The sequence below is a fragment of the Ostrea edulis genome, chromosome 2 (genome assembly GCF_947568905.1).
Source record: "Ostrea edulis chromosome 2, xbOstEdul1.1, whole genome shotgun sequence".
In the NCBI taxonomy this organism is placed as follows: Eukaryota; Metazoa; Mollusca; class Bivalvia; order Ostreida; family Ostreidae; genus Ostrea; species Ostrea edulis.
The window spans coordinates 45,260,147-45,274,129 of record NC_079165.1 but is presented as its reverse complement, the minus strand read 5'-3'; the positions used below and the strand labels follow the sequence as shown (position 1 = coordinate 45,274,129).

At 36.6% G+C, this 13,983-nt stretch overlaps 1 protein-coding gene across 1 annotated transcript in view; it reads right to left on the bottom strand.

Moving 5' to 3' along the window:
- The window catches only part of LOC125679936 (uncharacterized), a 70,994-nt gene that overhangs the window by 40,371 nt on the left and 16,640 nt on the right, over positions 1 to 13,983 (bottom strand). Inside the window, exons 15-36 of the mRNA XM_056153383.1 lie at positions 13,509 to 13,760; positions 12,783 to 13,010; positions 12,407 to 12,646; positions 12,050 to 12,280; positions 11,628 to 11,822; positions 11,306 to 11,536; positions 10,813 to 11,022; positions 10,287 to 10,517; positions 9,964 to 10,200; positions 9,352 to 9,582; positions 7,515 to 7,715; positions 5,865 to 6,092; positions 5,524 to 5,736; positions 4,361 to 4,594; positions 3,970 to 4,182; positions 3,615 to 3,845; positions 2,654 to 2,866; positions 2,119 to 2,349; positions 1,792 to 1,989; positions 1,414 to 1,641; positions 1,087 to 1,302; positions 543 to 773 (exon numbers count right to left, since the gene is read on the bottom strand). Coding sequence (XP_056009358.1) covers positions 543 to 773; positions 1,087 to 1,302; positions 1,414 to 1,641; positions 1,792 to 1,989; positions 2,119 to 2,349; positions 2,654 to 2,866; positions 3,615 to 3,845; positions 3,970 to 4,182; positions 4,361 to 4,594; positions 5,524 to 5,736; positions 5,865 to 6,092; positions 7,515 to 7,715; positions 9,352 to 9,582; positions 9,964 to 10,200; positions 10,287 to 10,517; positions 10,813 to 11,022; positions 11,306 to 11,536; positions 11,628 to 11,822; positions 12,050 to 12,280; positions 12,407 to 12,646; positions 12,783 to 13,010; positions 13,509 to 13,760 — 4,923 coding nt within the window. The remainder of the gene's footprint in view (positions 1 to 542; positions 774 to 1,086; positions 1,303 to 1,413; positions 1,642 to 1,791; positions 1,990 to 2,118; positions 2,350 to 2,653; positions 2,867 to 3,614; positions 3,846 to 3,969; positions 4,183 to 4,360; positions 4,595 to 5,523; positions 5,737 to 5,864; positions 6,093 to 7,514; positions 7,716 to 9,351; positions 9,583 to 9,963; positions 10,201 to 10,286; positions 10,518 to 10,812; positions 11,023 to 11,305; positions 11,537 to 11,627; positions 11,823 to 12,049; positions 12,281 to 12,406; positions 12,647 to 12,782; positions 13,011 to 13,508; positions 13,761 to 13,983) is intronic.

Sequence of the window (13,983 nt, the reverse complement as noted above, 5' to 3'; positions counted from 1 at the left end):
ACATAAAAAAATTGTCAGTAGCCCATCTTGGTTTTAAAAATTGATCATATTCAGAACATGCTTTCGCATATAAAATCAGTTGTGAAACATAACCACCATATCAAGACAATAATGGAATACTGCCATATAAATATGGAAAATTGATACTATAGAATCTGAAGTCATTCAGTTAATGTCCATGGTCAATAAAATATCCAAGTATGAAGCAGATATGTGCTGTCTTTTATCTTGAGTGTACTTGGATATATCTAATCAACATGTGAATGACAGTCAATCTTGAATATAACAGCACTTGTAATTAGAAACAAGACTCCAATTTCTACAAGCTACAAAATACACATGGAAGAACATGGCACTGCAACAAATACTTGCATTCAAACAAGTGTACTGAGTATCTTTGATAATTGCTGAGATTCTCGCATGCTTACTTTGCAGTATATAATTGCTGAGATTCTCGCATGCTTACTTTGCAGTATATAATTGCTGAGATTCTCGCATGCTTACTTTGCAGTATATAATTGCTGAGATTCTCGCATGCTTACTTTGCAGTATATATTTCACACAAGCATTGGTTATGGGATTGAAGACCCATCCTGGTGAGCATCTTAAAGTCTGGATTGTCCTATTCATCTGGCATTCCATATATCTGTTTGTCCACCGGTACCCTGGCATTGGTTGAAAGCCATTGGAGAGTCCTACACAGCTTGGCAGTCGCTCCGGACAGGGCTGGCATGATGGGTCAAGAGGACGACACTTATTCTGATCATATTCACCTGGAACAAACAAATCTATTCATGAAAAAAAAAAAAGTCTAATCATAATAACTGTATACAAAATACATGGACTCAATTGAAGCTGCAAATAAGGTAGCCCTAATACTGTTTCTTAAATCCGAGTAAACAAATATTTTCATAACATATGTCACAGTCAACAAAGAAAAACATGACAAATCCATTGTAAAAGAATAATTTGAAGTCAACGTTTCACTTGAAGCGTTTTTTCATTTTATCTTTGTACATCTCCAGAAAACGAGACAGTTTTAAGTTCTACACCATCTATTGAGGGTGTCCGTAGAATCATACTTACATGGGGCTTGGGGTTCCAGTCTGCTATCACAGGCCACTGAAGTAAATTTCTCACATTTTAGTGTAATCCTTGAAAACAGGTTAGGGTAGGTGCATTCTTGCACCTGACTGCTGGCAAAGCGCTTGGCAGAGAGGGAGCAGTTGTAATACTGAGCACAATTGTCTTCCTTGGCAACAACAGCATTAGGATGGATGTTACAGTAGTCAGGGGCACCATCTGCGTGAACAGTAGTCACAACAAATAAAATTTGTACAGGTATAAATTCAAATATATTGTCTAGAAAGAAATTTTATTGATTCACTTGTTGAAAAGCTTAAAATTACTTACCATGTCCTACTTTTGACTGGCAAACATTGTTCAAAGGATGGAAGTATCCATGTGGGCATTTGGCTATCTGGATTGTCCTGTTTTTATAACATGTGATGTAAAGAGGTTCCCAAAGGTGGCCTATAAAACTATGGTTTCCATCAGATTTACCAACACATGTTGGCAGTCTTAGTGGGCACAGTTCACAACTTGGGGAAGATACTGTACACAGGTTCTGCTCATATTCACCTGCAAAGAATTATAGTAATCACTGATCAATACTTCACTAAATCTTAATACAGACAAATCTGGTTATCATATGATTAAATGACATTCTGAAGGTATAAAAATTACTTTATAAGAACAAGTAATTAAAAAGATAAACTTCATTCTACTCACAGGGTGCCTGAGGTTCCTTCCTATTTTCACATTTGACTGTGGTGAAGACTTGGCAGGTTAAGGTCAGCCTTGAGAACAGATCTGGGTATTTACACTCCTTGTAGATTCTTGGATCTGAGCAGTTAAAGAAGCGAGCACAATTGTCCAGATCAGGCAGCACAGCCTTAGGATGAACAGAGCAGTAGTCGGGAACATCAACTGAAGGCAAAAACCATGGTATCAGACACTTCTTTTACAGAGATCTAACTCTTTTTAAAATTTCTGTCTGATCAATCTGAGATTGCATGATTAAAATGCTAAGCATATAGAGAGTGTGAGAACTAGTACCAGTTTTGACAACCATTTTACAGGTCCTTTCCCTAGGGTGGAAGTATTCCTCAGCTGGACATTGGTCTATATGAAGTGTACGATTCTTGTAGCACATGATAAAACTAGAGCCCCATATATGATATGGGTGAGGATTGCGACCATCTGGTAAACCAATACAGCTTGGCATGCGTTCAGGACAGGGCTCACAAACAGGGTCTCCACCCGGGCACACGTTCTGTATGTATTCACCTGCACAGCAGAATAGTACATGTACTTTTCTATAGAAATATCTAATCAACTTCAAGCAAATTTAAATGTGAATATTCCTCTTTCCTGGAATCAGCGTGATCTCTATTCTTAACAATGATTTTGAATTTGACAAGTGCATGCAGAACATAAATCTACTCTTAAAAGTGTTGGACTATGTGAGAAACCTTTACACAGTCTTCACTTACATGGAGCTTGTGGTTCATTGTGAGAAACCTTTACACAGTCTTCACTTACATGGAGCTTGTGGTTCATTGTGAGAAACCTTTACACAGTCTTCACTTACATGGAGCTTGTGGTTCATTTTTAGGAATACAGGACACTGATTCAAACTTCTGACAGCTCATGGTGGTCACAGAAAACAGGTCTGGGTAGGTACATTCCTGAATATACTTTCCATATGGTGAGTTGATGGCAGAACAGTCGACAAACTGAGCACAATTTGTAGGATGTGACTTAATTGCTCTGGGATTAGCCTTACAGTAGGAACCAATGTTATCTATCAATAAAATAGTGACATGATATTCAACAGTTTCATTTTTAATAAATTTCATTTGTGAAAAGCTGATGTGTAGCTTCAGTTTTCAACATTTAGGAATGATTTTAGTCCCAATTTACCATCCATATATCAAATAAGGAGCTCATTGGTCATAAAGCTCACCTGTGCAGTTGCATTCTCTCATATAAAAACAAATTAAAAGCCATTGAGAACCCATTTTCGTCCTAAGATCCATTGTGTGAACAAACTTTAATCTACATTAATTTGACAATTTGTATCCTTGTGGTTCTTGAGAAGATTTATGAAGAACTTTCCTACACATTCCTGTGTAGATTCTGTGGGTCTGTCCTTGTCCTGGAGGTCATGGCATGAAAAAAAAACCTTTTTTTTGTACACTACATACATATTAAAGGATGCTTTAATATTGATTGACAAATTGTATTCTGGTGGTTCTTGAGAAGATTCTTTAAGATATTCTCATGTAAACCCTAATATGGCCCTGGAGATTATGGTATGAACTTGAATCTACACGACATGAGGAAACTTGCATAGTTTTTTTTAAAAATTCGAATTGTGCCCATGTGGTTCTTGAGACAAAGATTTTACTGTTTCATCAATTAAAACAAGTTGAAGTAAATAAATTAACAATTCTGCAATATTTAGTAACATCCCTGATAATAAACCATAAAATAATTGGTGATGACAAAAACATCAAAATGTCCATGAAATAGAATATCAGTCCTCTTACTCTGGTCAATTCTGTTGATACACTGATGTGTGTTTGGATTAAATGTGGCATTTTGAGTGCAGTTGCGGATATCTATTGTTCTGTTCTGTAGACAGATGACATAAGAACTGGTCCACTCCCTGCCAGATATAGGTTGAGCTCCATCACCATACCCCACACAACTAGGCAGTCTCTCAGGACATGGCTCGCAGGACAAATCTCCAGGTGAACAAATGTTCTGCTCATATTGACCTATAAAAAACCCAACTCAAAATTCTCATAATGCAATGTATTGTTCATATCCAATGCAAAATAATTTCCATTGCAACCCAAATTGATTTCTAGGTACAATAAAATTTTAATACTGATATCTTACATGGTGCTTGTGGCTCAGGTCTATTCTTGCACAAGACAGCTTGGAATTTTTCACATCTGAAGGTTACATCAGAAAACAGATCTGGATATACACACTCCTGTTTAAAATTTCCTAGTTTGGTGTTCCTGGATGAACAATTGATATACTGCGCACAGTTTTCCAGGCTTTTTACCACAGCAGTTGGATTTGACTGACAGAAATTATGTACATCTCCTGGTGAAAGGAATGGCTCATTGGTTTCAAATCATCAAAACAAAAATAAAATGCACTGTCATATCATCTATCGAGTCAAGACCTTGTCAGTTATTATAACCCAAGTCCAAAGCATTTGTATTGATACATCATCATACAATAAAATATATTCAAATCAAAATCAATTAACCAAGTTTACCTTTAGCTACATCTGTCATGCATTTCTTTAAAACAGGATGAAAATATTGGTGAAGTGCAGAACACTTGGAAACATCAATGGTCCTGTTTTTGTAGCAGACTATATAAGCAGCTGTCCACTGCTGTCCTGGGAAATAATGCTCTCCATCAGCCTCTCCCACACAGCTTGGCAGACGCTCCGGACATGGGGCACAACTTGTGTTTCTTGGATCACATAGATTCTGCTCATACTGACCTTTAAATTACAATCTATCATGATGAAATCACTATGGAAAAATCTGATCTATATATATCTGTACACTTTTTTCTACAGTAAAACTTTCATCACTTTGGGTGACTACTCAGACAAATCATCAAGTCATGCCATCTTATTTTTCAGTCATGAAACTGAAATGTGACTACAAGTACTGCAGGACCAGGATACACGACTGATATACAGTCAAACCTCGTTATCTTGAACTCCATGAGATCAAGAAAAAAAACTTGGGAGATATCTGAGGATTTGAGATATCAAAGGTAAAATACTTGAAGAATAAGTGGTTGAGACTTCCAAATCACTTTGACATATCCGTGGTATTCGAGATACTGGTGTTTGAAATACCAGTGTTTGAGATACTGAAGTTCAACTATACATCTACTCATAAAAAAATGTGATCCTCTTAAAAATATACAAATAGAGGAAATTTATACCCTTATCATCCAACAGTGTACTCTGTGTAAATTTCACCCACATGTAAATATCCACTTTCATAGTAGTCTAACCCTGGGCCATGAACCTCAGACTAACAATTAAAGAACTTGTTTATTTTTACTGTTTATAGGAGTAAAGAAAATAATTTTCAAAGACATTAGCATTTTCAGAACATGTGCCATATTGCCCCACCCTAGGGCTTTAACTTCTAATCTAGGAATCATGAATTATCAACTTCAAGGTCTTCGAAAACAATTTTAGAATTGTCCATGTTTGTTTATTTCAGTAAGCATGAATCCCCTTATACCAAAACATACCAAGACTTATACCAAAACATACCAAGACTTATACCAAAACATACCAAGGCTTATACCAAAACATACCAAGGCTTTTTATTGGGTTCAATTTGTGATGGCACCAATTAGACGATCCATATTAATGTATTGTTAATCAGACGTTAAGTAATAGCTTACAGGGTGCCATGGGTTCTGGTCTGAGATGACAGGAGACTGATGTGAACATCTGACAGGATCTGGTCACCGATGAAAACAGATCAGGATATTGGCACTCTGTTGGTGTTAGTGGTCTTCCAGCAGACAACTGACTACAGTTGTAAAATTTATTACAACTGCTAGAATCCTCTATAATGCTGTTGGGGTTTTCTTTACAGTAGTCCAGAACATCAACTGCCAAAAAAGATAATTTCATTTTATTGAGGGGCGTTCTGTTTCATAGAAACTTCTCTGGGGTTTTCCTTACTGCAGTTTATTCTAATTCTGAATCCTTATAAAAGAACATGCTAACATTCCTTCACCTTGAGGTACAATGGTAACACACAGCTTTTTCAATGGATGGAAATATCCATTTGAACAACGTTGAAGATAAATTGTTCTATTATGGAAACAAGTGACAAATTCTGGTTTCCATAATCGTCCCAAGAATGGCTGGTCCCCATCAGGAACACCAACACAAGATGGAAGTCTCTCAGGACACAGACGGCAACCTTGATCTCCAGGACGACACAAGTTTTGAGTATATTCACCTACAAATTAAACACTGTAACATTATTTACATGAATAATGTATTTTCATGAGCTGTAATTGTTGTGGTTACATAATACTGTTTTTACTTGTAGAAGCCACTTTCATGTTTGCTTCTAATTTTTTGCATTCTGAAAGTGCATAGTTGTGAAGATAGCAAAACTAGATTGTTGCAAAATAAACATAACCATTTATGTAAAAACACCAATATGAATTATTTGTTTCAAGTGTAACTGGAAGGAAGAAAATGCAACAGACCAGACCGGGATTCGAACCAGGGGCCCCCGAATCTCTAGTCAGGTGCTCTACCAACTGAGCCAACTGGCCATCAGCAATTGAACCCAACTGACCGCTACACAAGCAAAACACTATTTGATTCCTAAATGATGCTGTTTAGACTGCTCATCATTGATACAACAGCTACCTGATGTGGTATTGTTAGATATATAACTGTCCTTCTAGTTCTGACTAGCAAGTTAACCTTAAAGCTTGACTGGTTGGGCACTGAACTATTCTGAATGTATCAGAGATTTCTGGTTCAATCCTCAAAAGAGGCTATATACTTTCCCTGTTATCCTAGTGATACAACAGCTATCTGATACAACAGTGATACAACAGCTACCAGATACAACAGTGATACAACAGCTATCTGATACAACAGTGATACAACAGCTATCTGATACAACAGCTATCTGATACAACAGTGATACAACAGCTATCTGTTACAACAGCTACCTGATACAACAGCTATCTGATACAACAGTGATACAACAGCTATCTGATACAACAGTGATACAACAGCTATCTGATACAACAGCTATCTGATACAACAGTGATACAACAGCTATCTGTTACAACAGCTACCTGATACAACAGCTACCAGATACAACAGTGATACAACAGCTATCTGATACAACAGTGATACAACAGCTATCTGATACAACAGCTATCTGATACAACAGTGATACAACAGCTATCTGTTACAACAGCTACCTGATACAACAGCTATCTGATACAACAGTGATACAACAGCTGTATGATACAACAGCTATCTGATACAACAGTGATACAACAGCTATCTGATACAATAGTGATACAACAGTTGTCTGATGCAACAGTGATACAACAGCTGTCTGATACAACAACTACCTGATACAACAGTGATACAACAGCCATCTGATACAACAGTGATACAACAGCTGTATGATACAACAGTGATACAACAGCTATCTGATAAAATTACCCAAATTTACATCAGTGGAAAAAACTCGCAATACAGAACCTCACCAGCTAGATAAAGAAGGGGCTAGCTGTTAATTTTTTCTACAAGTTACAGTAGTCTTTCATATTAAAAAATAAATCTCACCATTCCTATCATAGGTAGAATTTTTAAAACACTCTACTCAATGACAAATGGTTCTTACATGGAGCTTGAGGTTCTGGTCGGGAATCGCACTTAACCTTGGTAAAATTGACACATCTTTTCTCTTGTATGGAATACAAATCTGGGTATCTGCATTCAACATGGCTTCCTCCATAGTCTGAGCAGTTAAAGTACTTAGCACAGGTCTGTAGGTCTGGCAATATGGCCATCTTGTGTACCATGCAGTAACTGGGAACATCAACTGCAAATCATAGTCACAGATATAGGTGGTTTATTTGATATAAAGTCATTCTTTGTGCATTCTACTTATCTAAAATAGATCCATACAAAGAATTGAAGATCTGTGTGGTACATGTCATCACTATCTTCTGCATCCCTAGAACTACATTTCAAGATAGACATATATACTGTAAGGTATTGTGCATTATGCAGTCTTTTATAAAGGAATTCTAAGCCCAAAAGTTTGTACAATCTACAGGCGGCATAAAAGAATCACTCTTTTCAGATCTCTGTTTAGATCACCAGTGTAGCTCTCGTGGTACTTGTGTAAATATCATCAGAGGTTTACTTTCATCAGATGTGTGCTAAATACATTAAGCAATCATATGCAACTTAAAATTTATCTAATAACCATTTTAAAAAGTACTTTAAAAACAAACATAGTATTTTCCCCATGTTTATTGCATTGTCCACCAATTACTCAATTAAACTTGTTGTAGTAGTTGTAGTTGCAGTTGATCCCTCAAAATCGACTATACTAGTACCATGACAGTACAGCTATAAAATGAAGGTCAGCAGGTACAAACAACAGAAACTTGTTTAGATTTATTCTGCCCTTTTTCATTACTCATTTCTCAGGTATCCCAAACTTCCCAAAGATTGGAACAGTAGTCGCTAATTTAAAAAAAAAAATCAACCAATAGCATAATTCATGAATATTACACATAAATTTGGATCATTTTAAGTTTCTAATACTTTATCAGGGTATATGTTAGCACATTATCATATATAGTCTTTTCTACATTCACTCTTTAGCTTTAAACGTGAGGCCCATGGGCCACACTGCTCGCCTGAGCTATTGCATTTTCCCATGAAAAACTTAAAATCCCAATTATGCCTCTCTCTTGTGACCCTATCTTGTATTTGGGGGTCATGATGTGAACAAACTGGAATCCATCCTACATGAGGATGCTTGCACCCTTGCTGGATTTTTTAACAGGAGATAAGTAAGAAAACAAATTTTCTAAATATTCCTACAAATTTTCTTATATATTCCTTTAAAGTAAACTCCTATTGTGGCCCCACCCTGACTCCATTAATGATTTGAGCCCACTTGAAGCTTTATAATATAAGGAAGCTTCTATGCTAGTTATGGCTTTTCTGTCCCAATGGTTCTTAAGAAATTTTTAAACACTTCACTGTATCCTTTTAATTATTTCCTCTTTAAAAGGGAGTCCTTCATTATGATAAACTTGAATTCTCTTCACCCATCTTTGTAAAAATGTAAAGTTAACAGATGACCAAGACAGACAAAACTTGATCAGATAAACTAGAATAGAATAGACTAGAAAAATAATAAAAGAATAAGTAACGAAAGATATCATGTTCAATGAAACTTTCTTTTTAAAAAAAAACCAAATATCTAACTGGATGAAGGAGTCAACTTTCATAATTTGAGATTCTTTCATTATGATCTCTCGATCTACCCAAAATCATTTAATTTGAAGTTTTCACAAAAGTAACTACAGAATTATATTTGAAACTGGAAGCCAGTTTCCTTATAAATGTTGACTGCATCAATACTGGTACAGGTACATATAACACGACTGGTACATCAATACTGGTACATGAACATACTACATGACCGGTACACTAACCCTTTTCCACAGCTGATAGACATTTCCTTGTTCTTGGGTTGAAGTATAAGCCATCTTCACATGATGTAATGCTGATGGTCCTGTTCTTGAAACAAATAATGAAATCTCTCTGCCAAAGCTTGCTCGGAAACTCGTGATCTCCATCACTGAGACCCACACAGGTAGGCAGGCGATTGGAACACAGCTGACAATTACTATCTGTTGCCTTGCATAGGTTCTGCTCATACTGACCTATAGGATTAATAGCCATATTCCGTAGACTTATTCAAAATCTCTAATAAACTATCATGTGAATTGCACTCATTAATGATTGTACCAAATGGTTCATGACCTATAATGCTTGTGTTAAATTTTGAAAATGCTTTCCTTCTATGAATCTAAAGCCTTCTACAGAGCAAGATGTGCAACATATGTTTCATGTCTGTTGAAACCAACCATGTTATATGTATATTCTATTTGTGTGTATTATATGTTCATTTCAACCATTTTAAACATCATGTGTGAGAACATGCATTTCACATATATAAGGATAATCCTTTTCAATTGATGTTGATAAATATGAGAAAAACTCATTCAAAGCAGCAATGAAACTTCTAATTACGGAGAACTTACATGGTGCTTGTGGTTCTGGTCGCTTTCCACATGCCACTGTCTCAAAATGTTCACATCGACTAGAACTGTCACTAAACAAGTCTGGGTAGCTGCATTCCATCCTGAACAATCCGAGAGACTTAGGAGCTTGAGACCTCAGTGTAGTTGCTCCCTTCGTACAATTGAAAAACTGACCACAGTTGTAAGGATCTGGCAAAATCTTACTTGGGTTTGCCTTACAATAATCAGGTACGTCAACTGTAAAATCAAATACTAGATAATGTAAAGGGTTTCTTTAGACACATTCAAACACATAAGAATATTAGCAATACTGTCCTCATTACCTGGATGTACAGGTTTTAGGCAGATACGTCTCCTTGGATGGAAATATTCTCCATTAGAACATTCTTCGGTCCCCACAGTTCTGTTTCTATAGCAGACAACATACTTTGGTTTCCACATGAAGCCCACCATTGGATTTTTGCCATCAGGTAATCCTACACAAGATGGAAGTCTACTTGGACAAGGACGACAAGTTTTGTCTGATATCAAACACCTGTTTTGTCTGTAGTCACCTGTGAATAAAGACACACATGATAGAACAAGACATCAAACATGAATACCTTTGAATGTGGCCTGGTCATATTGTAGGTAAGTTGACCATAAACACAAAACCTGGAGTCCTTTATCAATGAAGCTTAGACTTCACTTCTATTGGTTTATGACAGTATGCCACAACCTATCCATCCAACTAACTAAATGCTTTCATTTAGCTTGCAATCTCACTATCTTCAGAACTGCAGCTACAAGCAATGCATGTACTAAGTTAAACACCTTTCTAATTACTTATTTAGTAATAATTCTACTTACATGGAGCCATTGGTTCCTGACGCTGAGCACATGACACAGAAGTAAAATTCTGGCACGATTTGGTGATTGAGTCAAAAAGCTCTGGATATGGACATTCAAACAGGTGGTCACCCCACGTGGATGTCTGAGAACAGTTGTAATACTGAGCACAGTTTGTAGGATGTGCTCTAATGGTGCCTGACTTAGACTTACAAAAGTCATCAATATTTTCTGCAAGAAGTCAAAAAATTTTTTTTAAAGGCAATCTCACTCATAGGGCATGTATTTTTCTGTTGAGAGAGAGAGAGAGAGAGAGAGAGAGAGAGAGAGAGAGAGAGAAGTCTCCCCCCAACATTTCAATTACTTTTTTATGCTAAAATACTATGAAGACAATAGGGTATGTCAAGTTGGTGTATGTAAGTCATAATACAAGGAACACACAATGTTAAATATGAAAGTTTTAGGGTATAACATTCTACTTGTAGTGTTCCTTTGATAGAAAACATGAACATACTGGGAGGAATGGTTTCCCTGCACTGAAGTAGAACTGGATCAAATACTGATGATCTAGGGCACTTGTTTACAGCCAGTGTTCTGTTAAGTAAACAGGTTAGGTATCTTTCACCCCACAGCTCGCTGGGAACCGGCTGAATGCCATCAGGAAGACCTCTACAACTGGGCAGTCTTACAGGACAGACAGTGCAATTTGAGCTCTTCTTTGGACATAGGTTCTGATCATATTCACCTGTAAGGACAAAGACACGGAGTATTTAAAAGAAATAACAGACACACAATAGATTTACCTTAACAAATTGATGAACTATGAAAATTTTTACATGGAGCTTGAGGTTCTGGTCTGTGGTCACATATCGTGGACAAAAATCGTTCACATTTGGATGTCACCACAGAGAAGAGATCTGGATAGGAGCACTCCGAATGAGAGACATCTGAGCAGTTGTAAAATTTGGCACAGTTGTCTGGATCGGGGATTATTTCATTTCTATGGACAGGGCAGTAATATGGAACATCAACTGTCAACCAAAAAAAAAACATGAGAAAACTACCATATGAATACACACCAGAAAAATAAAAACTACCATAAAAATATGCAACAAAAAATTAGAAACTACCATATAAATACACCATATAAATACACAACAGAAAATTATTTATCAACTTTTTTGCTAACAACAAAAAAAAAGCTAGTAAGCATAACCCAATCTGTTTAATTCTCCTGATAAATCAAAAATATAATCACCAGGTTCAACAATGTCTGTGCACGTGTTGAGTCGAGGATTAAAGTACTGGGTAGCTGGACATTTTACAACTTGTATGGTCCTATTTTTGTAGCAGAAGATATAATCTTGGAGCCATTGCTTGCTTGGAAAAAAATGTGGGCCATCTGACATGCCTTTACATGATGGAAGTCGGTCAGGACACTTTTCACAAGTCGTATCAAGAGATGGACAAAGGTTCTGTTGATATTGACCTATCAAAGGAATTTCAATTCAAAATTAACACTAAATGCTACTGACAAATTTTCATTTCTGTACTAATTATCATTATGCCATTAAGCTACATTGTGACAATGTCTTTGTTTACTGGGTAGACTCACAAGGTGCCATAGGTTCAGGTCTTGTTTGACAGTTTACAGATGTGAACAGCATACATTGTCGAGTGTTAGCATCAAACAGATCTGGATAAGTGCACTCCTGAGACAAAGACTGCGGCGTTACAATATAAGCTGCACGGTGGGTTGCTGTGGTTCTGTTGCTGCAGTCAAAGAAATGGGCGCAGTTGTCCGGATCTGGAAGGACATCTGTTGGATTGGCTTTACAGTAGTCCGGAACATCAACTGTGTGAGTGGAAGATAAGCCAGTGAAATGGATCATATTGCTGATTACAACATTGTATTAATTTGCAAACCATTTTTCCAAAGTGTTATAATATGACAATGAATTTCCCCCCCGTAAAAAATCAAGTTGCAATACCTGGATCAACAAATTCTATGCAAGTTTTTGTGACTGGATGGAAATAACCCTTAGAACATTTCTTCAAAGCAGTGGTTCTGTTCTGGTAGCACATGACATAGTCTGCCTTCCACAGACGTGATGGGAACACATTTGGACCATCTGCCTTACCTACACAAGTAGGCAATCTCTCTGGACATGGTGCACAATTCAAATCTGATTGCTGACAAAGGTTTTGGAGATATTCACCTATCAAAACACATCATTAAACAGCATTGATAAAAGTACTTGCATGTAAAAGTCTTCAGAAAGACATGTAGTATATTCAAGTAAAATAAAAACACAGGTCTTATGAACCTTTAAGGTAATCCAAGTATCACACAATACAACAATTTTAATGAAAATTGCCTATGGAGATTCCAAGAAGCTGAAAATATTTGGGTATCCTTATCTTAATTAAGGAGGAATAACACATCGTCATCATGGCTGATTTCCTTTTAAAACATGAATGAAATATGAATATCAGCAATTCTTGTATATTCCTTTTAAATCTAACTGCCTAGAAGGGTAGCTCAGTAGGTTTACGTATCGACTGCTGATCTGTAGATTGTGAAGTTCGAGTCTAGAAGGGGTTTAGATTTTTTCCCCAGATTACTTTCCACTAAAACTTAATTTTTTAAAACTAAATAAGGTAATTACTAGTGTGTTATTCCTCCTTAAATGCATAAAAAAACAAATGAAATTTACAAGGTGCTTGTGGCTCTGGTCTTTTATCACAGGTGACAGATGTAAAGTTTCTACAGCCTCCTGATGATGCATCGAACAAGTCTGGGTATCTGCATTCCACTTCATGGTCTATGAGAGAACTGAGGAGGGATCTGCTGGTCATCCGTGGTGGAAGGGGGGTGTTCACTATGCTGCAGTTATAATAGTGAGCACAGTTGTCCCGGGCAGGCAAGATGTTTCCAGGATGCACTACACAGTAATTTGGTACATCAACTGTCAACAAGAACGGGGTAAAAAATCATAAGTTAGGTAAAAGACTCTGTCAAAGTTTATTTACGATTACCATTGGCATGTCAAAATAAATCTTTCTAGTTTCATGGTAACATGTGGTATATATAGAATTCTATGCTTAAGTAACCTTTCGTCTTGACATAAAACCTATATCAGAAACAATCAAATAACAAAATATAAATAATAATGTATAGTTTGTTTGTAT